Raw genomic sequence first — 25,689 nt, forward strand, 5'->3', positions numbered from 1 at the left:
GGGAACAGGGTTTAAGTAATGTCAGGAGGACGAGGATGCCTGATAAGCTGCTAGTCAAACCCTTTTGTTTCTGTGCAAATATATCCTCCTGCATCGTGGATGTGTGTCCTCACAAAATACTCTCTGGCACGTTTGGTAGGTCAGTTGGGTACGTAGGTGTAAATTTTATACCTTTTATAGCAAAAAAGGCTCATGAGCTTACAGTCCTGTCTCCCTCTTTGCTGGTTGTTAACAGGCAGCCACTGCACCAGGACAAACTAAGGGTAGGTGAACAAACACACTTTGCACAGGCAGAGTTTCCTCTGGAATAGATAGAGGTATAAGACAGAAGCAACAGGGTTTTTTGTCTTTACTAAGTGGATAGTTACACTGTTAACTACACATTCATTATGTAAACTGGAAAAAAATCCTATCAGAGATCTTCAGGAACATTGGATTATGATCCTTTGCATTTTAAGGGAGCAGAAGAAAAATGTAAGTAATTTCTGCTTAGGATCACCTGAAAATATAATTAATTTTATTAAATATCTAACAGAAACCTAGTGTTTTAGATACCTAGGATTTTAAAGACTTTGTCTTTTTTTTCTTCCAGTCAAATAATTGTGGTGTCTCTGTTTCTGATTGCAGTCTCCTAATCCTCCAATATCTGTGTTAAAATTCAAGGCATCCATAAGGCACAAGTCCTCCTGACCTAGTGCTATAGTTATGACGATGCATAAAATAAATCATTGCAATTACTGAGGCAGTCTCAAGCACTTAGTAACTCAGGCGATTGCTTCTTGAAACATGACTGAACTGAAGAAAGGATCATTAATTATTTCCCTGGAGTACTTGGATATTGTAACCCCCTCCACAGGCTTCTATTAGGGAGTTAAGACCTGGCCATTTGTTCACACATCTCATTTTATCTTTCCTTTACTCAAACGCTCTGTGACAGCTGATGAATACCAGAGTGTGTCTCTTCTTCACCCACGGCGTCTCCTTACCTGTCAAAGTTCAGGTCAGACAGCAAATGACCAACCAGGTGGGATGGAAATGCCCAGCAATGACAAAGTAAACAGGTTTAAGAAGTCGTCACTGGAGGGATTTAAGAGATAGGCTGACTTTCTGAGACATATGAGATATAAAAAATTTCCTGAATAAGGAGGAAGTTGGTTATATGAGGTCTCAAGCTTATATACAAAAAGACCATCAGCCTGTATAAAGCTGTATAAAGCTATGAAGGTCAGGAAGGAATTGAAGCCAGAAATAGGGGAAGGCAGGTCAGGATCAGAGATACACGAGAGTTTTGGTTTTTCTTGGGTGACATCACAGATGTTGGCAGGGTCTGGGTGGTCTGTGCTATGCTGTCTAATGGTGATGGGATGTGATAAGAGGAAGAGAATGGGATCGGGAGTAGGCACGTGTCAGTGGACATTTGGATCCCCATGTGGAGACCTTGCTGGCCAAAGAAACCACTGTGTATACAGTGTGATACCAGAAGCTGACAAGTGGCATCACAGTGTTGCCCTCTATCTCTTCCTACAGGTAACATCACTTCAGGTTGCTCAAAAAGGTCAAGAAGGAGGAGATATTTTGGGAGAGGAGAAAGGGAGTGATCCAAGGGATTACTTACTTGAGAATCTGGTGTTGATGGTGCTCCTCATGGTGAATGAAGAGGGATGGGAAAGGGAGCCTTGTGTGAGCACAATAGTGGCTGGAGAAGAAGAGCTAGAAAAGGACAGCAGGGAAGTGCAGTCACATCCCAGCAACTGGTGAATGTTTGGTGCTTTGTGGAGGGGACTGGCAGTAGAGAAATATGGTTTGAGAGGGTTGTTCTGGAGAGAGTTGTCTTCATTAAGAGCGGGGAGGAGGGGAGGCACTCTCAAGGAGAGGTTGTATGTTGGCTGCAATAATATCTGAGCCTGGCAAGACATGCAGCAGCATGGTTCAGGGCTGATTCAAGGGTAGATTAGATGTCCTTGTTCTGGAGGGAGCAACATCCACCAGAGGTGTGGGGCAGATGGCTGGGGGCGATAGCAGCTCCAGCTCCCCCAGCGTGATGTGCTGCTGCACATCTGGCAGCTCCTCATACTGTCAGGAAGACTTTTTTTCTAGTGCTGTTGCAAACGGTCTTCTGATGCCAATGTACAAAGTGAGTTTGAGAAGTACGCTCTGTCATTTCTAAGGTTTCACAGTCTTGATTGAGGTAAATCCTAGCAAAATGTTCAACGCTTAATCTGTTTTTCAATATTTGTTCCTATTCTAATGATAGATCTGGTTAAACTTCCCCATGCAAAAATGACATTTTGGATTACTTCTATCAACTTTTTGTAGAAGAGAGTGAAATTGTGCATGTTCCTCCACAAAGGAACCGTTCTGTGCGGAGGAGGACACACAAGCGCACAGATGAGTGTTTACTCAAGATGCCTTGCATCTCATTGTAGATACCATGTGATTTACCAGTTGCCACGGTAACGATGCATTTTTCATTCCATAACTTGAATAACTGTTGAGATTGCTCTTGGTATAACTAACTAACTTCCCTCCTAAAGTTGGGCATGATTATATTATCTAAAGAAAGCACAGAAGAAACTCCCCGCTTTCATACTGAAATAAATTTTTAGGGCATGTAGCTAGTTAAGAAGCAGGTACATGATTTGATCTGGAACACAATAAAAGTAATTTAGTATGTGATTATTTAAAATCATAAAATGGGAGAAATATAAAATGTTACTTCATAATGTGGTGACTGGCATTGTATATTTTTCTGTAATTTTTATTGTTTGTGACACTTTTTTTCAGTACCCAAAAACTTAATTAAATTTATCATTTTATAGTATTATTCTTTACATAGGCATGCAAGAAAGCACTTTTCATCTTTTCTGTGTTGTAATCTTGCAATAAAATTTCTTTAGTTCTTGTGTGCTATAATCTCCACTTTTGAATTAATTATTGCTCACAACAACTGGTGAATTGTTAACCTGCTCTTTCCCACCTCCCTTACTCTTTTCTTTTTTACTTTTGCTAAATGTGGACAACAAACCTTGTACCTAAGTGAAAAAAAAAAAAAAATTGAGCCTTTAATTTTCTCCTGTGCATATAACATTAGAAAAAAGTATCCTGTATAGAAGCAGCCTGATTTTTCTTATTTCTATAGCAGACTATTCGTTGACATCAGTGAGCATTTTGTCCTACATAATACATGCAGAATGAAATCAAATTTCCTGCTATTAGGTTGAAGGAGTGAGTTTTATTTTTCCTTCTAACTTCTTTTCTCTTTATTTTTGGCAGCCTTATTGCATGCTCTATGTATTGCTGTCTACTTAGGATATGTTATCAAGTCTGCGAGAGGTTAGCGGCTTATCTATTTTTGAATGATTTAGATGCATGAATGAATTAGCAAGAAAAGAACCATTAGAAATCAGTAGTAAGAAGGCTGGTCATTTCATGCTGTTTTGGAGGGAGTTAAAACCATCATCCAAATCCAAGAGATCTGTATTCATAGTGATTCATATTTTTCTCAAAATAAATCATCACATTATATCTAACTCTAGTTGAAAACAACCTCGAAAACACAGGATATGAACTCCACTTTGTGACGTCTACTGTTGGGTTAGAAGTTAAATAAATTGGTTTTATTTTAAACAGTAGCTTTGGATTTTTTTTTTTTTTACTGCTTTATTCAGTGTTTTTTCACACTTTCTGTTTGAAGACCATGTTAAATGTCAGTGCATTTGAGACAGTTTGATTCTACAGTTCCTGAGAATGAGCTTGAGCTTTATGTAGTATTCTCAGTTTTAGAGTTTATCTTAAGCCTTTTGCGAGGCCAGAACTAGCTCCTGACCTTTGCTGAGTGCTCTCTCGTGAAAAATCAGCTGTATCCTTCTGTGAGCACAATGCTTCAACAAAAAGATAGATGCCTTACAGTGATAAATGTAATGAGCAGCACTTCAGTTTAATAGACAAGTTTTAGTATTTCTAGTTTGGAATCATGGCTTTAATGTAGATAGTGTATATATTTAATTTCATTTTTATTACAGTAATGGCATTGGCAGCATTGAGAGGTGCTATGGACATAAGGCAAGAGAGAAAGGTTTCTCTGGTAGAGAGCAAGTGGCTAAGCCAGTTTTTTAAAATAATATTTTACTTCACACCAAGTATAAATTGGAATGAAAGGCAAAGAAAGAGACCAGCAGTCCTGTCTGTTTGACTTAAAAGTTGTATGTGTCCAACACGGGTAATTAGAGCAATATAAGGCTGACAGCGTCATATATTTACTGCCATCTCTCCTCCGTTCCTTCAGCAGACCTTATTTATCACTACATCCATTACACAGGTTGTAAGGCCTTTGTACACATGTCCTTACCAAGGTGAATATTAGTACACGTTAATAAATTAAATCCACTAATGTTAGTGAGCTATCTTCTGCAGTTTTCATTCTGGTGTGAAAGCTGTATGGGGGCTGCTGGAGAAGCCAAGTTCCAATCCCACTGGATGCTAATTAAGTTCTTATCTAGTTCCCCTCATATTCCAGTAATTTCTTGAATTTCACCCGCTGATGTTAAGATTATTCTCAAGTAAAACTTCTGTATGTCTAGTCAATCATTTTCCATTATTATTTCCCTGAGGCGTATGGCAATAATAGTATGTGTTATCAGTCCAGGGGGGTCTGGGTTAAGTCTGCAGTCCTCCTCGAATCCTCAGCAGTCCTCCCCCCTCCCTGGCCAAGACATAAATCCTGCAGTTTTTATATCATTTCCCTCATGCTCGTCACTGCAGCTGAGGTTTGATCCACTGACATCAGTGGAAGACATTCATTGGCAGCTCTGGGGATTGAACTGTTGCTTCAACTACACATGTAAGGGAGATGTGTCTGATGCTTGGATTTTGTCTTATAAGAAACTACATTTTTGTGAGGGGGGGGGCAGGAGGGAAGTTTCAATTCTGCTTCTGGCAAAAATAACACAATTGCAAAACTCTCTTAGGGCAGAAATACAGATTTAATTTTCCTGCCACTTACTCAGAAAACCTTAGGCCCCGGACCTCCAGGCTGTAGCTCCAGGCCCGATGAGCTCCTGGGGGGCAGGGGATGCAGCAGCCCTGCCAGCCTGGGGCGGGCGGTATGTGCCGGTGGGGGGGGGAGCCTGGCAGGCTGCTTTCTGTTCAAACTGACGTGTTCTGGCACTGTTTCAGTTGTAGTGAATCCACTTTTTTTTTTTTTTTTTTCAGTAGGAAAAAAACCCCTTGCTTTGGAATATTTCCAAGCAGCTCCACACCCCACCACAGTGACTGCAAGCCCACTGGAAGGGATGGTTGGCACCTGCCCCTTTTGTTCTACAGTCACGTTAATTTGCCCTGGTGTGGTGCAGGTTTTTCTACAAATACAAGTACTCTAGGCCTGTAATTCTTCCATATCCCAGTATTTTTGAAGTAAGTGCTGCCTTGCCAGCTGTGAAGCAATGATAACAATGCCTTTTGTCTCTCTGTCCTCACTTCCTCCTCCTTTCTTTGTCCCCTCTGCTTTTGCATGGTTACAGAGAGAAGGTCTCCTAGGTTGTCCTTGCCAAGGTGGTAGCTCTTTGTCAGGCTGTCAAACTTATCTACTAATAGCTATGAAGAGCATGTGCTCCAAGAAAGGGAAAACCGAAATGCATCGCCTTCAGTTGTCTTAAAAAGATATTTTTCATTATCTGACAAAGAATTGTGGCGTGTTAAGGTTATGATATCATTACTTTGGTGATTGTGACACCAGTAATGGGTTTTTTCATGTTATTTTAGAAAGTGTGCCCTTTTCTCTGTGTTAGACTTATTGCTTCCTTTCATTAAAGCCTGATCTGTAAAAATGCCCTGACTTTAAATGATCATATTTGGAGATAAGTAGGGGCCAGTCAGGGGTGCAGACAATTTGGTCTCGATTTAGGGCATTTCTTGCTACTAACCTGCTATGAAATGCCACGTGAGGCTCCTCTTCACTCACTCCTTTTGTCTTTCTTGAACTACACAGATTTTTTTTCATGTTTTTTAAGTGGCCTGCGCAATGAAACCCCAACCTTGCTTGTGGTGGGACCACCACTTGGGAACATCACACGACTGAGCGCTTTTTTTTTTTTTTGCCCTAGGTCCTAACTGCTGCCTTTCTGCTCACATAAGAACTCGCGTTTAGCAGTGACCTATTCCCATGAGCAGTTTCTTTCTTCTTAGTAATAGGGAAAGCAGAAATAATCCTACTCTCAGCAGTTTTGGGATTACAGGCAAAAATTGAGTTCCTTGATGTATGACTGTGTAGGGATATTAATCTTTTCCCTGATGCCTGTTGTCTGTCATCTCTGTCTTACCAGCACTGTCCTTTTGACCCCTCTACAAGGGTAACTTGTTATTAACGTTGCCTTTGCTGCAGATGCTCGATATGCAGATGACAGCACCAACAGTTTTTCTAAAAGGCCTTGTTCTGTGCATTATCGGATGTGATATTCAAAATTGGCTTCAGCAACAAAGCTGATTTTGTTTTCCGTGCTGTGGCTCATGCTCATTTTACCACCATTTGCAAAGTTGATAAATTCAGAGGAGGTTGTGCTGAGTCGGATGTTGACTCTTTGTTGTGCGTCTCTGAGACAGATAGCTCAGCCTGAGACCACTGGGAAGTTTTGGTATGATCCCTGGGTGCCCTTTGCTGGGGGAGGTGGTGGTCGAACCATTTGAAGCGTTTTATGGTTTTATAGACTGGTCAGAAGTCACTGAGAGCCAAAACAAAATCACTGTGTAAGGCATTTTAATGTCATTAGTGCGTTTCTCTTTCTCCCAGCATACTGTGAATTAACGCATGTTTATGAAAGTAGATTTAGCAACTGCAGAGGGAAACAAAAATATTAGAGTATAAAGAAGAACTGGAGAAAACTTCAAGAGGTGAGAAAAATTATAAAACTTAATATGAATATGCTTTGAGCTGTATTTTATAGTGAAATTAAATAACATCCTTATGTAAGAATAAAGTAGAATATTAGCTGTTTTTTACTTTCATCTTTCTAGAATAAAGAGAGGGTAACCACTGCAGAAGAAATACCAGTCTCCTCCTTATACAGCTTGGATAAGCCGTGCTGGTGACTTTGAAATGCTTTTCTCCTGCTGTAGTTGAAAGTAAATCAAGCCTATTAATGCAGATTTTGGTCTGTCTGGAAATTGAAATACAGCAACATATTCTGAGATGGATTACTCACAGAGATCAGAGATATTGTTGTCCATCTCCACTTTAATTGTGATGTGTTCATTTCCATTTTCTTGTCAAATAAAGAGGAATAGCCTGTAAAGCATGGGGTCATTTTTGTACATCTGTTTGTACTCTGGTGACTTTAAATCTAATTCTCCACAATAACTGATTCCAGGGAAAAACATAGTGAAGTGTAAGCAGGCAATCATCTTTAGTCTTTGATAGATGCTGTCTGAAGGAAGGTCTCTTACAGGAGAAGCTGTTAATAGAATGGTTTAAGATTTTTTTTTTTAACCTTCTTTCATGTTTGTAATATGAATATGTTTTATTTTATAACTAGGGCTCATCTCATTGTCTACTACTAGCTTTGGTAAATGTCTGACATTGTAAGACTTCATTTTCAGTTGCTTCTAAGAGTTGCATCTTATCTGCTTATTCTGGAAGGTGTCTGCCTCAGCCCATTTAATTTATTTAATGAAAAATGCAGCCAACATGGTTCAGAAACTGCTAAAGGTAAGGTTAGGGGTAAATACTGTTTTGCTATGTTAAAAAAAATCCTGGCAATAGTTCTCTCAAAAGCTCTTATGCCCTTATAAGTCTGAAGTGGGATCTGAAATCCCTTTGGGGAAGAGTTCTTGTTTTTTTGCCATCTTCATAAAAATCCACCCAAATCTGGCCCAAGTTAGTGGCCTAAAAAAAATGCAGTTTGTACATGCTCTGTAAAGGGCTTTTAGAGTTTTACAGGTTAATATTTGAGGGCTTGGTAAGCACTGAGCATGCTTCAGCCTGAGCTGTGAAGGGTTTTCTTTACAGCTGTAGCTTTTGGCTGTTATAGCTGGGATCTGCTTGTAGGATGTAATGAGCCTGGACGGAGCTCTGAGCTACAGCAGCTGTAACCCTCTGACTTTTGGTGTGTCCAAGCTAGTTTTCAGTGGGCAGGTTTGGGAACCTCAGTGTCACACTGGGAAGGCAGGCACTTCCAGACTTTGCAGTGGGTACAGCAGGGTCCCAACAGACGAGGACATTTTGTCTCAGCTTTGACCCATTCCCACAGCAAGTCCTCAATATATGCTAAACAAGGCAGAGCCATAGTGAAGGAGGAGGACACAGTATTTTAATTAAAAAAAAAAAAAAAAAAAAAGACTTATTCAAAGATGCTAAATTAAAGAATACCAGTCAGGGTTTCTCAGTTTTCAGACTTGACTTTTCTGTCTTTATCATGTTCTTGTAATTCTTCGTTTGCATAGGTAATATGTGCCAGGGTTTCACTGTAACACCCAAGCAAAAAGATATCTGCCCAGGAAAACAATCAGTCTTCTGAAATGAGGATATTGTTATTCTGTGACTTTTGTCCTGCTCTGTCAGCTATTGGAGCACCTTCCCTGCACTGCAGTGGCAGCCTGTTTACACTTGTGCTTCTGAGCCCCCTTCCAGCCTCCACTCTTGTATTTCACACCTCTTACATGGAAATATTTATATGTGTGCAGGGAAGCTCCATGGATTCATTAGGGGAGGACAGTCTCCCCTTCAGAACATGAACAGCCCCAGGAATTCTTCGCATATGCCTTTTCCTGTACCTCTTAAGGGCATGCCCTGGCACCAGCATCAAAAGACATAGAGGCAGAAGCGATCCACATTATCTGATTGCATTGAGTCAGTTTTACTGAATTATGCTGTGAAAACAAAATGTTCCTGCACTCCATAACTCCTAGAGGAGGCAATTTCTTTTTTAGTTAATGTGATTTTGAAGCAGATAGCCTGTGTAAAGTTTGCTTTCTTGCTTGTTGCCCAAAGAAAATTCACTTTGCCTTTGCTCAGTTGTTGGCAGCAGGAAAATCTGTCTGCTGACTGGGTTTTCCATGCATCATTAAGTTTAGTCAGGTTATCTCTTAATTGCTGTATTACTTCTTTACCCATTGGAACCAACAGTGTGGGAGTCTGGATCTGGGGTTTGCCGGGGTAGCTCTGAGTCTGGTCCCTTTTTTAAAAAAGCGGATGGAGAAATGTTGAAGAAAAATTCTGTCCTTGGGAAGTGCCTATTATGCATTGCTAGTTAGGGGTGTTTCAACCTAACAGGCACTTCAGTAATGGGTAAGATAAATAAATAAATCTTTGCACAGATGTCCTGTCCCGTGGAGGAATGGTGCGAAAATGCAATTTCTTTTCACTGAAGCAGGCACCTGAATATACTGTGTCCGTTGTAGAGCATACTGTTTCCTGCTGTTAGAAAGCTGTTAGAAAGTAGAACAGCTTTTCAACACTTTTTCTAGCAGTGGATGTTTCTTGTAGGAAGAGGGGAGGCAGCACATTCTGGGTGTTGGTTTCTCTTTTAGTTAATTAAAAAGACAAAGTCAGGAATTGAAGAGACATGGAAATACCCTTGACTGCTACCAAAGCTATTGGTTGCTTTGGCCAGAGATTGGATTCTTTGCAGCCAATTGCAAACAACCCAGAAACTTAATGTCTTCCATGAGAAAGCTGGGACACTGTGGCTGTTTCCAACACTACCATATGTGCCTCTGCCTTCTTCTGCCCCGGTGGTAATTCAGAGGGTCATATTCCTACTCATGCAAAGCGTAACCTGCACGAGTTAAGGCCCGCTAAGCAAGGACTTCCAGCCGTTTCATTCCTATAAGCATATAAATATTTATACCACCCCAGGGTTCCTTTCATGCTGAAAATAAAGGTAGCACTTGTCTGCTGTTAAAATATATTACCCAGGAGCTAAATGGCTTATCTCAGTATTAGGAAGATGGATGAGAGGAGTGGAAAATTGACCATAATATTGGTTGGAAGATCCACCGAGTCCGGAGGGCCTGTTTACTTGAAACTCCTACTGGGAAGTGACATAGATGTTGATAGTGCTGTGCTTAGCTATCAAGAAATGATTAATTAAAATCTGAAATAAATGTGAAATATAATGGTTGACACACACCGAGCTTCATGGACACTCGCTAAATTTCCTAGTGATGGGCAATGTGCACCAGGGATTGATTATAACACCCAAGCAGGGTGCTTCTTCTGAAGGGGCAGCTGAGACAGGGAGAGTCTGCACAAGTGTGACTTGCTGGAGGCCACATGTGAAGTGAGACAGTGGTTTCACCTCTGTGGCATCTCTGGTGCTCTACCCGCTCCTGTCCCAGCTCAGTGAAACCACAGGCCCAAGCGTATTCTGACCGGGGCTGTGGGGAGTCATTTCCCACCCTCTGCCCTGCAGTGAAGTAAATGCCAAATAGGCAGCGTGGGGGGCTCAAAACCAAGGTGCCAAGTGTAGTGTCACCCCAGTGAACTGTGATTCTCCTGATGATCTGCAGCATGACTCTGTGGTGGCCCCTCTGCCTGGCATTCAAATGAGAGAGATGGTCACGCTGAGCCGCTGTGCTCCTGCGCGGTCGGTGCAGGTTGCTTAAGCAAGGGCTGCCTAAAGGTCTGAAAAAGTGCCGGGAGGCTTCGTGTGATGAGAACGTACCTTGAGTCAGTCGGCTGGCTTTTAGGGACTCAGCTAGGGTGCTGCCTTGCTCTTCAGTACACGCTGCTGTCACTTGGGGGCCACTTGCATCCTCCTCCTCATCTGCCACAGGATTTAGATGGAGCATGCTGAGAGCAGTCTGGTTTTCTTTCAGCGAGAATTAATTATTTCACAGACCATTCAGGATTCTGATAAATGAAGCGTGCCTTGATGTCATTTTAGAGTAATATCTGTAGTGCAATCAGAACTTGTAAAAATGGGAAAAATACACAGGACTTGCCTTCGTGTTTTGCTTTGTTCAGGTTAATTGTTGTTGCTTGTGATATGATTAAAGGGTCTGACTGAACACAAAAATACGTCATGCATAAGTGGGATTTTAATGAAATAATTCTTCCCTTAAAGTGAAATTATTTTTCATAGACTATAGCAAAATAAAGAAATCATTTATCCCTCTCATTTTTTTTTGAAATAATTATTGTAGGTAATGAAAATCCAAACTGAACCCGACTGGCCTTGGTTTTGCACAATTTTTGTCTTTCCTGATAAAATAGATTAATTTTTCTGTTTCTTGAAATTGATAAAACCGGCAAGGACAAGAGGAAGAGCCTTGCAAAAATCTCACCATCGGGGCTGTTTCTGAGGTTAATTCATGTACAGTTACCCAAAAGGTTTTTTGAAAATTCTTCTGCTTGGTGAGATGTTGAAGGGGGAACACCATCTTCCAGAACAACCATTGTTAATGTCCTTTCAGTATGAGAGAGCTTTCACCCTCCTGATGCTCCCTATTGACTTGCTGCCAGCTGCTCATGTATGTAATGTATATGGGTATGCTTCAAATCCATTCCCACATATGTAGAAATCGATGGTTTGTACAAATGCAGCACCATACAGAACATATATGCCCCATATGTGCTGCAGATTGGAATGTGAGCACAGGGAAATGAGGATCGGGGCTATTTTAGGGGATGCCAGAGAAAAGACAGAGAAATGGAGAAATGTATTTGTTTGGATAAACCTCCCTGTTACTGAATTGCTTTAATGCTGCACCTGTTTCTTGTTCTTCCTTTCTTTCTCTTTTGCTGCTTCTTTCATTGCAGCTTTTCAAATATGTAGGCAACATAAAAACACAGCCGGTGAAATGGAAGATTACAATTATGCATCAGTATTCCTGTAATGCGGCTGCTCAGTAATGTCCCCTGGGAGTGTTACAATGAATATCTGACATTAATTGGCTCAGTACCTGTATGTCTGACCTTGCAGAAATTTAATAGATCAATTCTACATGTTGTTTACCGATACAGAAAACTTCTTCAGGGCAGGGGCTGCATTTTTGGATGTGCCGGCACCACAATGATGACCAGAAGCAACAATCAGACTCACTGGGTCTTGGAATAAGAAATAAAATAATAGAGGGATCATAAAGTGTTTTCTCTCCCCTGTTTTGCCAAGATCTGTTCCTCAGCAATTTTTAGCCCACTTGAAGTCTTTGTCCCTGCCGGATACTGTACACTTGACACACAAATGCTGCTTTTTTCTGAGTAGTACATGCATTGCCTTCATACATGTGTTTGACATACTGAACGATATAACTAAACCAGGTCAGAGTTAGAGAGACAGCAACTACTGGATGTATTTGTGTTGAAACAGCTGCCTCTTTTGTGTTGCTCACCCTCCGGTGACCGAACCCGCCAGGGGGATGTTGCAGGGGGTTGTGAGCCACTCTTTGCCAGTCACTGGGTTTCCCTGGGCCCTGCTTGGTCAGCAGCAAACCCTCCTCTCCTGCTGCTCAGTCAGCTGGCTTTAGCTGCTCTGTGGATGCGGGCTGCATGTGCAGAAATGGATGGCTGTTCAGCACCCTTCCCTTTCAGGGAGCCGAGAGGGAGAAAGTCAGTGTCCACATCGCGGTTTAGCCGACATTGGTCACTGGGCTTCACTTTCTGTGCGTGTGTGTGTGTGTGTGTGTGTTTGTTTCCCCAAGTTAAAAAGTTGTTGGAAAGGAGGGAGATTTACATACAGAGGATTTTAAGAAGTGCTCAGAGACATTGATCGCACGCCTGCCCCGCTGGTTTATTGCCTTTGTTGAAGTACAGGAGAGCAGCTTCACAGAAGGTGTATTCTGCTTCTGTATTACCCGAGTGCTGGGAGCGCTTCCCGCTTTCTGGCTATTGTCACCTGCCCCCTGCTTTATTTGACCAGCTGGGAATTAAGCAAGCCACCACCTCGGGGACGCGAAAACCCGCATTCCCTCCCCCCCCCCCACCCCCCCACCCCCCCAGCGAATTAAAATCCCAACACCCGATGCCGGGTGCCGCTCACAAAGGGGAACCCGTTCGCAGCGCAAAAAGCGCCCTTCTCGATTCCGGCCTCACGGCAGCCAGACCGGCCCGGCGAAGGGCGGCCGGCGGGGCGGGAGCCGGCGGCGGGCACTGACCGCGGGCACTGACCGCGCTCCCCTTGTCGCTCTCCCCCCGCTCCCTCCCGTTTCTCCCCCCCCCCCGTCTCTCTCTCCCCCTGCGCACGGAAGGCGGCCGACGGAGGCGGCGGCGGCGAGCGGGCGCGGGAGGAGGCCGGCGCAGCGCTGGTGCTGCGGAAGGTGTGGTCACGCAGCCCGGCCCCCGAGCGGCGCGGGAGGTAAGGCTTCCGCGGCTCCGGGAGCGCGGGGCTGGGCCGGCCGCGCCGGGCTCCGCGGCGGCGGGAGGGAGGGCGGGCGGGGGAGGCGGCGGCGGCCCCCGGCAGGGCGGTGGCCCCCGGGGGGCGCGCCTAAGGGGAAGGCGAGGGGCGGAGGGGGGGAGCCATGGGGAGCGGCGGGGTGCGGGTCCCCGAGGCGCTGGCGGGCCGCGGCGGGGAGCGGCCGCTGCCCACCTTCGACGTGCCTTACTTCAAGTACATCGACGAGGAGGATGAGGAGGACGAGTGGAGCAGCCGCTCGCAGTCGTCCACCGAGGATGATTCCGGGGACTCTCTGCTTTCCGATAGATACGTGGTGGTGTCGGGGACGCCGGAGAAGATTTTGGAGCATCTCCTCAGCGACCTGCACCTGGAAGCCGCCCAGGATAAAGAGACGGGTAAGGAGCGAGTCCGGCGGGGAGGAGGAGGAGGAGGCGGCGGCCGGGGAAGCGCCTGTCCCCGGCCCGGGGCGGGAATGGGGGAGAAGAGGTCCCGGTGGTGCCGGTGCTGGCAGAGCGGGGCGGCGCGGGGGTCGCTGCCGGGCACCCCCCGGCCGAAAGCCGGCTGCCAGCCCGATGTTCAGCCCGGGGGCAGTGGAGCTGGGGGGGGGGGGGACACGGGACGGGACGGGACGGACGCCGTGAGCACCCGGGGGGTGGCAAAGCGGGGCGCCCGGCCCCGTGCCGAGCCGCCCGGGAACCGCACGCGCTTCGCAGCGACTTGAGCCGGTTCCCTATTCGGGTTTGGCTGCTGCCGGGGCCGCGCAGGCTGCGGCGGGCAGCGCGCAGCGCCCGGGTGCGTCTCTTCAGGCGGAGCCTGCCATTCCTCGTAACCTGCAGCTGTTAGCGTATTGATCGGGATACTTGCTGTGCACTTCAGCCTCCTGGGTAACTACTCCTTTTGCCCACCAGTACCTTGGCACATCTTCCGTTTCATAATCACGGTTTATAAATTTCCTCATAACCCAGGGCACAGCGTATATAGCCTGATTCTGTACTTGTGTGTCTTCAACCAGAGACTGTAGTTTGTTCCAGCCTCAAGCAATTATTATATTGATCGGGCTACTTGACATGCGGTTTAATTTTCAGCAGGATCTCCTGGCTATATGCACAGCTTGCTCGTCACCAAGAGCTCCAGGGGTAGTTTATCAGAAGTGCCTGCAACCAGCAATTCATAGTTTTAATGAAAGCGGCCAGACTGGTGAGACTTTCTGAGGTCCCGAATACCGAGGAGCAGAGGAAGGCAGCTGGCTCTAAATGGAGCTGTGCATTTGATCATTCCCAATGGGGTTAAAACGCATACTCCTGCTGCCTGTATATATATCTCTGCAAATGAGATTACTGAGAATAAACACACTTTAATCCTTTTAAGTGACTGAAGATATAAATAACATCTGTGATTCCCAGAGGAACTTCAGGATTGGGTTCTCGGAACAAGTCATTAGTTTAATGTGGGACAATAGGCATATTCCTACTGCTGATGTGTGAATGCCCTGAAGAAACATATAGAGTGTCTGCTGGTGATATTATTACGGTATTCCTAGTGCCGCTTTTGTCTGCCTAGACATTAATATTTAGTGCAGAGAGAAGCTGTGATTGTTTTCCTTCCACAGATGTCCTCAGATTAGTTCTGGGTGTGATTTACTTGAACCAGCTCTTGGGCAGTGTAGTGAGGGTCCTTTCTTGGCCCTTTAAGGTCAAATATTGGATGGAGAATAAGTTTCTCTATTAATGTTTATCATATGCAGATTGAGGGACATTAGCTTCTCGTCTTTATAGTCTGCTTCATCTTTTTTTATAAGCTTATAATCTTGCTGGAAAACAATGAGATTTTTCACTAGTAATAGGCATTATATTTTAGTGCTTGTAAATACAAAGCACTCCTTACATAAAGCATGAGATGCTGTGTAGATCCTTACATAAAGCATTAGATGCTGTGTACATCCTCACCTGTACTACCTTTTTTTTTCTTTTCTCTTTGCTCTCTCTCCCTCCTGGCTCCTGGAGGCTGTTCCTAAGCCTGTTCTTATTGTTATAGAGAAGGGCTGGTAAACTGCCCTCAAAACAAATTCTAAAACACTACTTGCCTGGTTGTAAGCAGATGGTAATGTGTTTAAAGGTTATTTGGCTTCCCCTCAGCTCTTCTGCCTTATCCCAACTCCTCTTAGAAAGAAACAATTAGCTCTGCCCTGTAGCCAGGGTTAACTGGATCCCAGAGGCAGAACAAAGTAGCTGTGGCTTCAGTTTTTTGCCATCACAAAGAAATGTGCTAACCCTTGCCCAACGGCCCTCTACTTCCTCAAGGATAGTTCATCATGTATGCTTTTCTTCTGACTTTTTTAATCTAGTGATGCAAAACTTCAGCAAAATAAAATGCTTTGGGAGTTATGTTTCTCAGTATTTTATGTGGTAGATGCCCCTCTAATAGATGTATCAGTCTGTTTTGCAGACTCAGTGGCATTTGGCATGAGGAAGAATGGGATACCGACTGTACATATGTATATCTTTGTGTATGCACCTGAAGGCATTCTTCTGCTGTTTGTGTGCTTGGATTTGCTGTTCTTTGTATTTTTTGTAGTTCCGGCCTGGCCCATCTCAGAGGACAGCTGAGTTACAGAGTTCCGCAGGCTTGTGTTTTAGCAGGAATAGCTTTGTGGAACATAAAAGGATGATGTTGTTGTACCCAGCTGCTGTTTCTGCTGTTGGTTTGCCAGTTCCAGGCTGATTTCTCTGGCGTCCTGCTTTCCCTGCAGTCCCTAACCCAGTTTGCTTATTTGTGTCTGTAAAGGACATGAGAAAGAGCTGTTCTTACGTACGCTGGTGCTCAGGGGTCTGTTGTTCTTTTTGACCCTTTGTACTGCCTCCCAAGGAAGGATGCTCTGCATGCTTTCATTCCCACCCTTTGTATAACACATCGTAGCTGCAGCCCTCTATGGTCATTAAAATAAAAATCCACTACCTCCTGGGGCTACAGTGGTCATGGAGCACCACTTTTTATAAACACTGACATGACTGAATGATGTGCCAGCCATCCTCCGTTTTCTAGCCCAAGCCAGCAGGTACTGCTTGCAGCTGGGAGGGTAAAAGGAAGCTTTGGGGCTGGTCTGGAATAAATTTAACTGGGGTCCAGCCCAGGCCTCAAGGCTCCCTTCAGCTGCTGCCAAACCTGTAGCAAGGTACCTTAAGCACTCTGCTGCGGCATCCTCTGCTATAATAAACGGGTGGAGACCTGACCAACTGAAGAGTTGTCCCACTGTCTGTGACCTGTTTGAGCACTGTTACAGCAACTGAGGACACTAAAGGGGACACTGCAGTGGGCACAGATAGACTCATCTGTTGCTCCGATGACTTCTGTAGACAAGGATGTCTCGAAAGCCTGAGGTTTTCAAAACATTTTAAGCTTAACATACTTAATAACTGTTCAATGACTGAGGGTTTGTTTTTGATGACTTTATCAGGGAGTATATGCGAGTTCCTGTGGCATCATCTTAAATTTGGGCTTGCCAGTAACAAAGGCTTGTCAGCCTTCCATCTCAAAGGGATAAAGTTTTAATCTCGTTGAATTGTTATAACATGTAAATGTACCAACCCCTAAGAAGACCGTTCTTATTTCCTACCGTGAAATGGATGGAAATTTAAAATTTCTGTAATGAACATCTTTTCTGAGTCATCTTTAGGGGTGTTGGAATCACTGGGGGTTGTCTGCTGTGTGTGTACTTTAAGGGGAAGTTTGAAGTTTTAAGAATTGAACAGAGTGAGGCACTTGACAGAAAATGCAGGGCACACCTCCTGGGCTAATCCTCATAAAGGATGGGAATTTGAACAAGTAATCTCCAAGAGGCCAAATTTTAGTGTCTCAGGATCTCTGATCCCCTCCCATTGACTACAACTTTTTTTCAGAATTCTTATCCTTTTCTGCAAAAACTCTTATTTACTGGGCATTAGCATTTCCTTCTCTGGATATTATCCTGATCTAGTGTTGGGAGTGTCCTCTGACTGGTCTCTATTCAAACACATCGTCTTGCCTTGTGGTGGTTGCATTCAATGTTTGGCAGCCTCTGGAATGACGCAGTGATCATCACACCCACCGCTACTTTTCCAGGCCTGCCTGGATCCCTCACACCATTTCTTTCAGGCCGCTGGGCCACCTCTCTCAGGCAGCTGAAGCAGAACATAATTTCCCCCGTCACATCTGATGACACTACCTGTCTTTTACCTCCCTACTGTGGGATTCAGCTTAGGGAATGAGTAGGGAGTAGAAGAGATTAATTTGTGAAGGTCTTTGAGAATGAGAAGCAGTGGGAAATGGGAGATCTGGAGAAACATGATGGTGTAGGTCTTAATTGGTGTATCTTTTTAGTGGATTGGGTGACAGGGATTGTGACAAGGGGGGGAGGCATGACACTTTTGTTAGACAGGCTGTCCCAGAAGTTAAGATGGCAAATGATGAAAGGCCCAGAGAAGGGTTAACAGGACAGAAAAAGAGGGTGAATCCTCATGACATAGCTAAAACAGATGCAGAAAGTTGTTAAGCATGGTCTGGATTTCTTAGTAGTAGTTAAAAAAACCCAAGAGTAGTAATGACCTTTGTACCATGCTGTGTCACCTTATCCAGGACCGTGTATGATGCTTGGCTTAGTGGGAACTCTCCCCTGTCACACAGAAGCAGTTTTAGCGTTAGGTTCATAATGTAACTTCTAGGAGGGGACCTTCAGACCATGTCTGTTTGTCCTAGAAGTGCTGTGTAGTAAAGGTTACTTTTGTTTAATCCATTCTGTTTCTCCACTTGCACCAATGACGCTGCTTTGATATTGGGTAATGACACCCTCTGTGGAACTGTGTGTGACCTTTTAGGAGAATGGTGCTGTCTTGCGTGAGGTGATCGTAGTTAGATGCTAAGTGGTGTGTTGTAAGAAAGGAATATAGCTCTGCCTTTTGTAGGTGTTGTCTTTTATTTAATAATCCAACAACAAAAAAACACCTTGATTGCTTTTTGATATTTTTTGTTTGTTTCGTAGCTATAAAGGAAGTTATTAGGACTTTTGCTCACTGTGCTTTATTACTGATGAGTAAAAGGCATTGAAAACATATTCTTGTGACTGCCACACAGTCAACGTAAGTATATCTGACACATGTAGACTGATGTCAAGGAGAATAAATATTTGTCCAATGCTCTGTGATCCTATCTTCTGGCTTTTAGGATGGAGAGAATACCTGCCTGCTAGCCCTTCCTATTATCAGTCCTCCATAATGAAATGTTGTCTGCCATCATTTTGAGGGATTTTTGTAAACTTTTTCCCAAAGTCTTAGGAAAACTTGGTGAACTGAGTGGGCTAAATGCATATTACTGCCATGCCCGTAGGAGAGGAATAAGAGTTTAGCAGGGTGCATGGAGCAATATCAGTGTAAGAATAGTAGAGAAGCTAAAATAATGATTTATCTCTCAGTGTGAGAACACCTGGGGAGGTTCTTGCACAGGACCATTGCTTCATGCAGCATGGGTCTAAACTGTCTCAGATTGGAGTGTCAGTAGAAATAGGTTTGGAATAAATCAATAAAATGAATAGTAACAAATCACCAAGATCGGATGTTACTCCCCAAAGACTTCTAAAGGAACTTGGATATGAAATTGCTGAACTCCTAACAGTGGTGTGTAATCTATCATATAAATCAGCTTCAGTGGAAGAGGAAGGTGGAAAATGTGATGCCAATTTAAAGAAATGGTTCTATTTGGGGAACTTCTAAGCAACAAGGTTGTCATTTTACCAATACATTATTCCAGCATAAACTGGCACTGTGGTCAAAAGAAGCAGCTCAGCCTTCCCTGACCACTCATTCCTGCCACTGCACTGGTCCCTCTGTGCCTCCACAGCCTGTGGTGTGATTCTATAGCAGACCTGAGTAGGGAGTGGGTCCTAGTTGATGCTAACTTAGGAAATAATAAATTATTAGTTTTAAAATGGATCGATCTCCTGATCCACTTGATCTGTGAGTGACGCAAAGTTTGCCCCTGACACAGGGAGAAGGTGGCAGGGAGTGGGAGGTGTGCAGTGAGGGCAGCAGAAGGACTGGTGTCTTTAGCATCTGGACTTGCTTGCAGGAGTTTGACTAGGTGCAAAACTGCAGCATAAAGTTATGACTTTGTTGTGCAAAATTGGGTGTCAGTACAGTAAAAGTAGAAGGAAGAAATGCATGCAGAAATAGCGTACTGAGGTAAGGGAAATGTTTTAGGTTTTGGTTTTTGTTTTTGTTTTTTGTTTTTTTGTTTTCAGAGATAAGTCAGATCTTGTGTATCCTGCAGAGCTGCTAAAGATTTGAAGGAGTATGAGGTTATATATGGTCTGGTCTGCCTATATCTTATATTTGTATTTCCCAAATGCTTTTGGTAAAGTCCCTTGCGAAAAAGCCTTAAAGAAATTTAAAGATTCTTTTGATAAGGAAAATGATGCTTTTCAGGACTGATGATGACTTAGAAGAGAGAAAATGAAAGGTAAGAGTAAATTGTTAGTATTTAAAATGAAGTTGCCATTGAAGACGGGGTGCTGCTGAGTGTGGGGTGAAAACTGAGGTAACAGCATATGTTGATTGTATGGTTGAGGATCTCTTGATAAATGAAGCCATGGTTTCACCTTTGGTGGCCATGCAAGGTTATGTTCTTGTACACCCTATTATCCCACCTCTGACTGCGTGTCTAAGCTGTCGTGTTGTCCTGTCATCATACTGACAAACTTTGCTTAGGTGTCTCTGCAAGGTGACTTTTGTAAGAAAGCTGATCCAACTCAAAAATAGCCTCATGAAAGTTGTAGGAATGGGGCAGTACAGGACTGGGAAAATAAGTTGAGAGTGGGCCCCCTCAAACCAGCCCTGTGGCTGAAGAAAGATGAAAGGAATAAAAATCTGCATGACTGTGTGATAAAATTTCCAATGAGATCCAAGTTTGAAAAATGCAAAGTAAAGCATTTTCTAACGTGGAGAAGGGGAAATCCTTTTTATACATATTCATCAGAGGTGCTGAATTGGCTAATGTTATGCAGAAAATAGGTCTTTGGGGATAGTGTGGATAGTTCTTGGAAATTTTTGATCAGCATTGATCAAAAAGGCAAACAGTATTTGGGACAATTATCAAAGAAGACAAGCAAGAACCATAATTACACCATTGTATAACTGTATATTATGATATGTGTCAAATGGTTCCTCCTTCTCTCCCAGCTCAGAAAGGTTGTAAATGAACTAAAAAAAGCTTGAAAATGGCATTAAGGGTGATTAGAAGTATAGATTAAATACATCTGAGAATAAATAGTCTAGGTCTGGTCATCGTAGAAAAGCAATTTCTGTACAGGAGGCACATGGTGATCTATGAGACTATGAATTGTGTGGGGAAGGTGTATGAAAGATTATTTGTTGTTTCTCATGTGGGAAGAGTTTTGCAACACAGTGAAATTATTAGGTTTATAGCTAATAAAGAGAAGTTCTTTTCTGATATCATGCACAACTAAAATGTGAAATTTATTGTTGTGAGGATTTTCTGGAAGACAAAGATTGGAAGAGTTTAAAAACAAACTAGGCAAAATGCTGGCAAAAACTCCCATCGCTGATACAACTTCCCATTTGGAAAGCCTACACTGCCAGTTGCTTGAAGCTAGGAGGGAGTATCAGAGAAAGATAACTCTGTCTTTGTCTTTTTCTTAGGTTTTTTTCTTCCCCTGGGCATCCTCTGTTGGCCCCTGTCAAAGACATGATTCTATTTTATGGGCATCTTTGCTCTGACCCAGTGTGTCACATGCAGCACATGGCAGTGTGGAAGCAGTTAATCAGAATCTAAGTTTGTAAGAAGATACTAGTTCCTTCAGGTAGGACAACCGAGTTATCAGTTCAGTCGGCAGCAGAGAGTGAACAGTTTTCTGCTGCACGGCTTTGCAGATGTCATGGTGGGGCCTGGAGCAGGGACAAGAGAAGCAGGAGCCCTGGGAATAGCATGAGGTTGGGACCAAGGCTGCCAGCAGTGACACTGGTGTCTGCTCAAATGGGAAGATCTGGCATCCTCCAGTTGTTCTCTCGTTCACTCCCATGTAGGCCCTTCTCTTCTACTATACTTGGTTTGACCTTGTGCCAAATAGACCTAATATCTTAGTAGGAAACTTTCTTTTTCCCCCCTTTGGTAGGATTATTTTCTGTCACGTTAGTGAGCTGAATCAGCTTGCAGGAGGAGTGCCATGTCTGGGATTCACTACAGAGAGCGTGTCACACGCTGCGCTGCCTAAGCTAATAGGAAATGCCAGAGAGGAGAATATGTATAAGATGCTGTCTCCTGGCAGGAGCTCAGACAGTTATTTCTGGGAAATGAGGACTCAGAGCCTGAAAAAGGTTGTGGTGGTGGTTTTTTGGTTGGTTTTTTTTTTTTTTTTTTTTTTTTTGGCACTTGGGCACTAAAGCCTATTTAGGGAAAATTTTCAGAAGGGCAGAGTCCAGGAATACTGCTCCTGGATTGCCTCACCATTATATCCAATGACTGAGAAACTAGAGGCAGCATGGGGAGTGATGAATATCCTTAATGATCAGGACTCTCTGTGTAGATACTTATGGTATTTTTTTCAGTTCATCACCACAAATACTTTTCATGGTGTAAGCATGGCTATCAAAGTAGATCCTTTCAAAGAGGGAAAGGAACTGAGGTAGCCATCAGACAAACACATGGTTTCAGTGTGCCTAGACACCTCTGGGCACCTAAATACATTTGTTTGGTACCCTGCTCAAAAATAGGTTGGGGTGATGGTAGGGCTCAAAGTGTTTAATGTGTTTTGTGTTTGAGTTAAATTTGCAGAAGAAAAGGCCACCCATTATATATGACAGTCAATTGGATCATAGTAGTCCTAGTTCATCAGTCTTTTATCTGTAATTGTGTGGTTCATTATAGCTAGTTGTCACCGTTTGCTATGTGAGAAGGCGATAAGGAGCTGTCATGAAAGCCTGGTGTGAAACCATTTATTATGATGTGTACTGTAGACAATATGAGAGGTTTTGATGATTGTAGTGGTTTAAGCAGAAAGGAATTGGGAAGTGCAAGTATAACAGGAGAACTTTTTCAGGGGTGAAAATCAATAATTTACTTTTGATAGTGAAAAAGGCTTTTAATTACTTGGGTTTTTTTAAGTTGTAAAAGGCAGAATGTGTTTATTTGCTGTACTGAAAAATAGACTTGGGTGATATAAACATTTTGATGAAGTACCTGGAAGACAAGTTGATTTGACACTGGGAGTTTGTTAAGGTTTCTGGAAAGCTAATGTGACCCTAAAGAGCTTTAATCAGTTATTTGTAAAATCAATTTTGCCCTAATGACATTGGAAGTCTAGGTGATACGAATTATCAAACCAATGAACTATTTCAAATACATGAAAGGATATATGGTCATATATATCTCTAAATTAACAGATGGATTAAGTAGCTGAGATTATAAAGAGACTTGTTTGTATATTTGAAAAATATTTCTGTAGAACTTATTTCAGAATGGTGCTTTTGAAAATTCCTGATTGTGTGGTGGTAAGCCAAGAAATGAGTATGGAAGGGATAAAAAATACTTGTAAGGTTTTGCTTTATAAAAATGCTTGTATGTTAGTGCTGAAAAGAGTAGCGGAGGTTGCCTCTTAGTTTCTTCCTTAGTCTGAGTCCTTTTCTAATCTCTTGAGTGTGGCTACTCAGTGTCAAATCTAGCAGAAATAGCTAGTGTTCTCAGGTCAGAAGTCTGGGACTGAGGGCCATAAAGGCAAAAAGGAAAACTGAGTCACTGCATAGTGGTGATTGCTAAGGAGATCTCTCTTGGCAAGGGAGATATTGTTTTAGAAGTACACCAGCCACTTGGGTTGATTCCCTGTCTGGCTTAAATGCTACACTGGAGGTTGGGTCAGTTCCACAACTGCTGGTCTGGAGATGAAGCAGGCCAGATCCCTTCTGTTGCAACTGGTGTCATACTGATTCTAGTGAGCTGTAGGAACGTCAAAGGTAAAGGAAGTCCACATCAGCTTAGCAAAAAGTCATAGCCAAATTCTGAAGTGAGTGTGGCAACTCTGAGTTCTGTCTACTGGAGATCCATTCCTCTGCAGCAGTGGGGTCAATCCACCAAGTGTGCAATGTATGAAGGGAGGGAACAACCCCTCCTGTGAAGGTTACACAACTTTCTAGATCCTCTCAGCCCCCAGATACAGCCCTGTTTTCATGTTTTCCCAGAATGTGGCTTATTGAAGCTGCCTAATGATAAAGCATACACAGTTATCTCAAAGCTGATGTTTCTAGTGGAGAAAAAGTGAGATTTGATTCATAGGAGAGTAATGTAAGAGGAATAGCAACAGACGGTGTGTGGATTGGCAGGTCAGTTAACTGTGAGAGTGGGAACACAAAACTGAAATATCAGTGTTGCTGCTTCTTATGAAGTTTCTGCATGTCCTGTTCCTTCAACGGGACCCACAGACCATGCAGTTCTTCAGGAACCCCAACCATGGGGCCCTTCACTGCAGGTCTTCCATCTTTCCTGGGTTTTTACTCCTTCTCAGCACTTAGTGTTGTTCTCCTTTCTTTCCTTCCTCATTAAAGCTTTTTATTATCAAACCTTGACCTGCTGGCTGTTGAGAAATTGGATGCTGTTTTCAGTACTGTTTTTGTGTTCCTCTTCCTCAACATGGGGATTCACCACCTGCTGGCATAAGTAGGGGTGTTTGTCCATTAAGGACTCCTATGTTGCTATTAGCACTTAGTGCGATGACTGTTAAGTCAGAAGCTCGTTCTCAGAATACAGCAAAGCACTTCTTCCCAAGAGCAGAACCTCTGTAATGTTACAAAACTTGGAGATGATGCTCTGAAATTCAGATTTTTTTGGAAGGAAGCTTTCATGGAGTGGGGGAGTTCTTATGGGAGAATGCTGAAAACATAAAATTGTTTCTTGAAATATTTGCTGCATCTTTGAGTCCAAGAATACAGTTCACGTGCTGTCTTCAGGGTTTGAATTCCAGTGTTTCCAGTGCTCAAAGTTGCTATAATACAAAGATTTTCTTGTGAGATGAACATTTTATGAGGAATATAAAGAGCATGTTCATTCCCCGCCCACAGGGTGGAAGGATGGATTCACTCAAGACCTGTGCTTTGAGGTTGTGTATTAAGAATCTGAAAGAAATCTGTTCTTCAAAGCTGCTTTTTTCCCCTTTTCAACTAAATTTATTCTCATGCTGTTAATTCCTCCTTCCCCCGCAATCCTTCTTAACGTGTCCTGAGTTCAAACAGTTTCACGGTATTGTGGAAGTAGCAGCCTCAGTCTTTTTGTGAGCAAGAGTGGGACTGGTTTTGGCTATAGACAAACTACAATTATCGTTGCTTTCCTAAGCTCCCTGTCATACTGTCTGTTACTACTGTTAGGTGATACTTTGTTGTACAGTGTGCTGATGCAGCCGTTTTCTTTCCCACTTTACCATTTTCTGTAAATCCCTGTGCTCAGAGGACACCCAGGGAAATTAAGAACAAAAAGTCACAGCCCAAGATCTGTTTGTGAACCATTAATTGGAATAGATTTCTGCCTATTTCCCGATGTGTAGTGCCTGATGAGGCTTTCTCTGGGCTCTTAAGGCTTCCCTTAATAGCTGCCAATCCTGAGCTGCATTACAGTACCGAATGCCTCTGCTCGTTATGAAGTTGAATAAACACAATTGCTTGAGAAAGCCCGTCTGTGGCATTGGCAAACTGGTACCAGCACACTCCATATTATCAAGTGCAGCGGAGCTCAGCTCCGCCTTGCCCTGATGCTGGCTGCTGCCTTCTCTGTCATGTCCAAGGGAAAAAACAGGGGAAAGAGCAGCTGTGGCAGCAGTTACTGAAAGGCAGATTTGCTGTGTGCTGGATGAGGTTGGTGGGGGATTCTGCTGTGCTTTGTGTTACCTTGCTAGGTTTTGATTTTAGTGGGCAAGTCAGAAGCTCAGCTGTTGGATGTAGGAATAGATGGTTATAGTAGGAGTACTTTTGTGAGAATGGAAGGGCCCATCTGAAAAGGAGATAATGGAGCAGAATGTGCTTGGCATAAATTCAGAAGCTTTGTGCATTAACTGCAATTAGTAAGCTCATAATGCAGGCTTGAAATTGCTGTCACTTTTTCAGAAAGAAAGGCTTGATCCAGTTTGCTATCAGTTGTGGTATATAACGCCATTTAGGAGAGTCTATGTGGTTGGCATTGGAGACAATCCTGCTTGTTTTTTTAAAGTCAATTTTGATCCTTTCAGAGATTGAAATAGGAGTAGAATTACAGCACTTTGACAGCCAAAGGTTTCTCATGAGATGTCAGTTAGTCTCACAGAGTATAGCTGGTTCTGGCAGAAAGAGTTTTTCAGAATAGC

General features: G+C 43.3%; 1 protein-coding gene across 1 annotated transcript in view; it reads left to right on the forward strand.

Annotated features, from left to right (window-relative positions):
* Nucleotides 1-25,689, forward strand: part of RAPGEF5 (Rap guanine nucleotide exchange factor 5) — a 162,835-nt gene that overhangs the window by 83,046 nt on the left and 54,100 nt on the right. The window contains 2 exon segments of the mRNA XM_042802015.1: nucleotides 13,180-13,286; nucleotides 13,632-13,720. Of these exon segments, the coding sequence (XP_042657949.1) occupies nucleotides 13,180-13,286; nucleotides 13,632-13,720 (196 nt within the window).

The sequence above is a fragment of the Tyto alba genome, unplaced genomic scaffold (genome assembly GCF_018691265.1).
Source record: "Tyto alba isolate M040663 unplaced genomic scaffold, T.alba_DEE_v4.0 Super-Scaffold_38, whole genome shotgun sequence".
In the NCBI taxonomy this organism is placed as follows: Eukaryota; Metazoa; Chordata; class Aves; order Strigiformes; family Tytonidae; genus Tyto; species Tyto alba.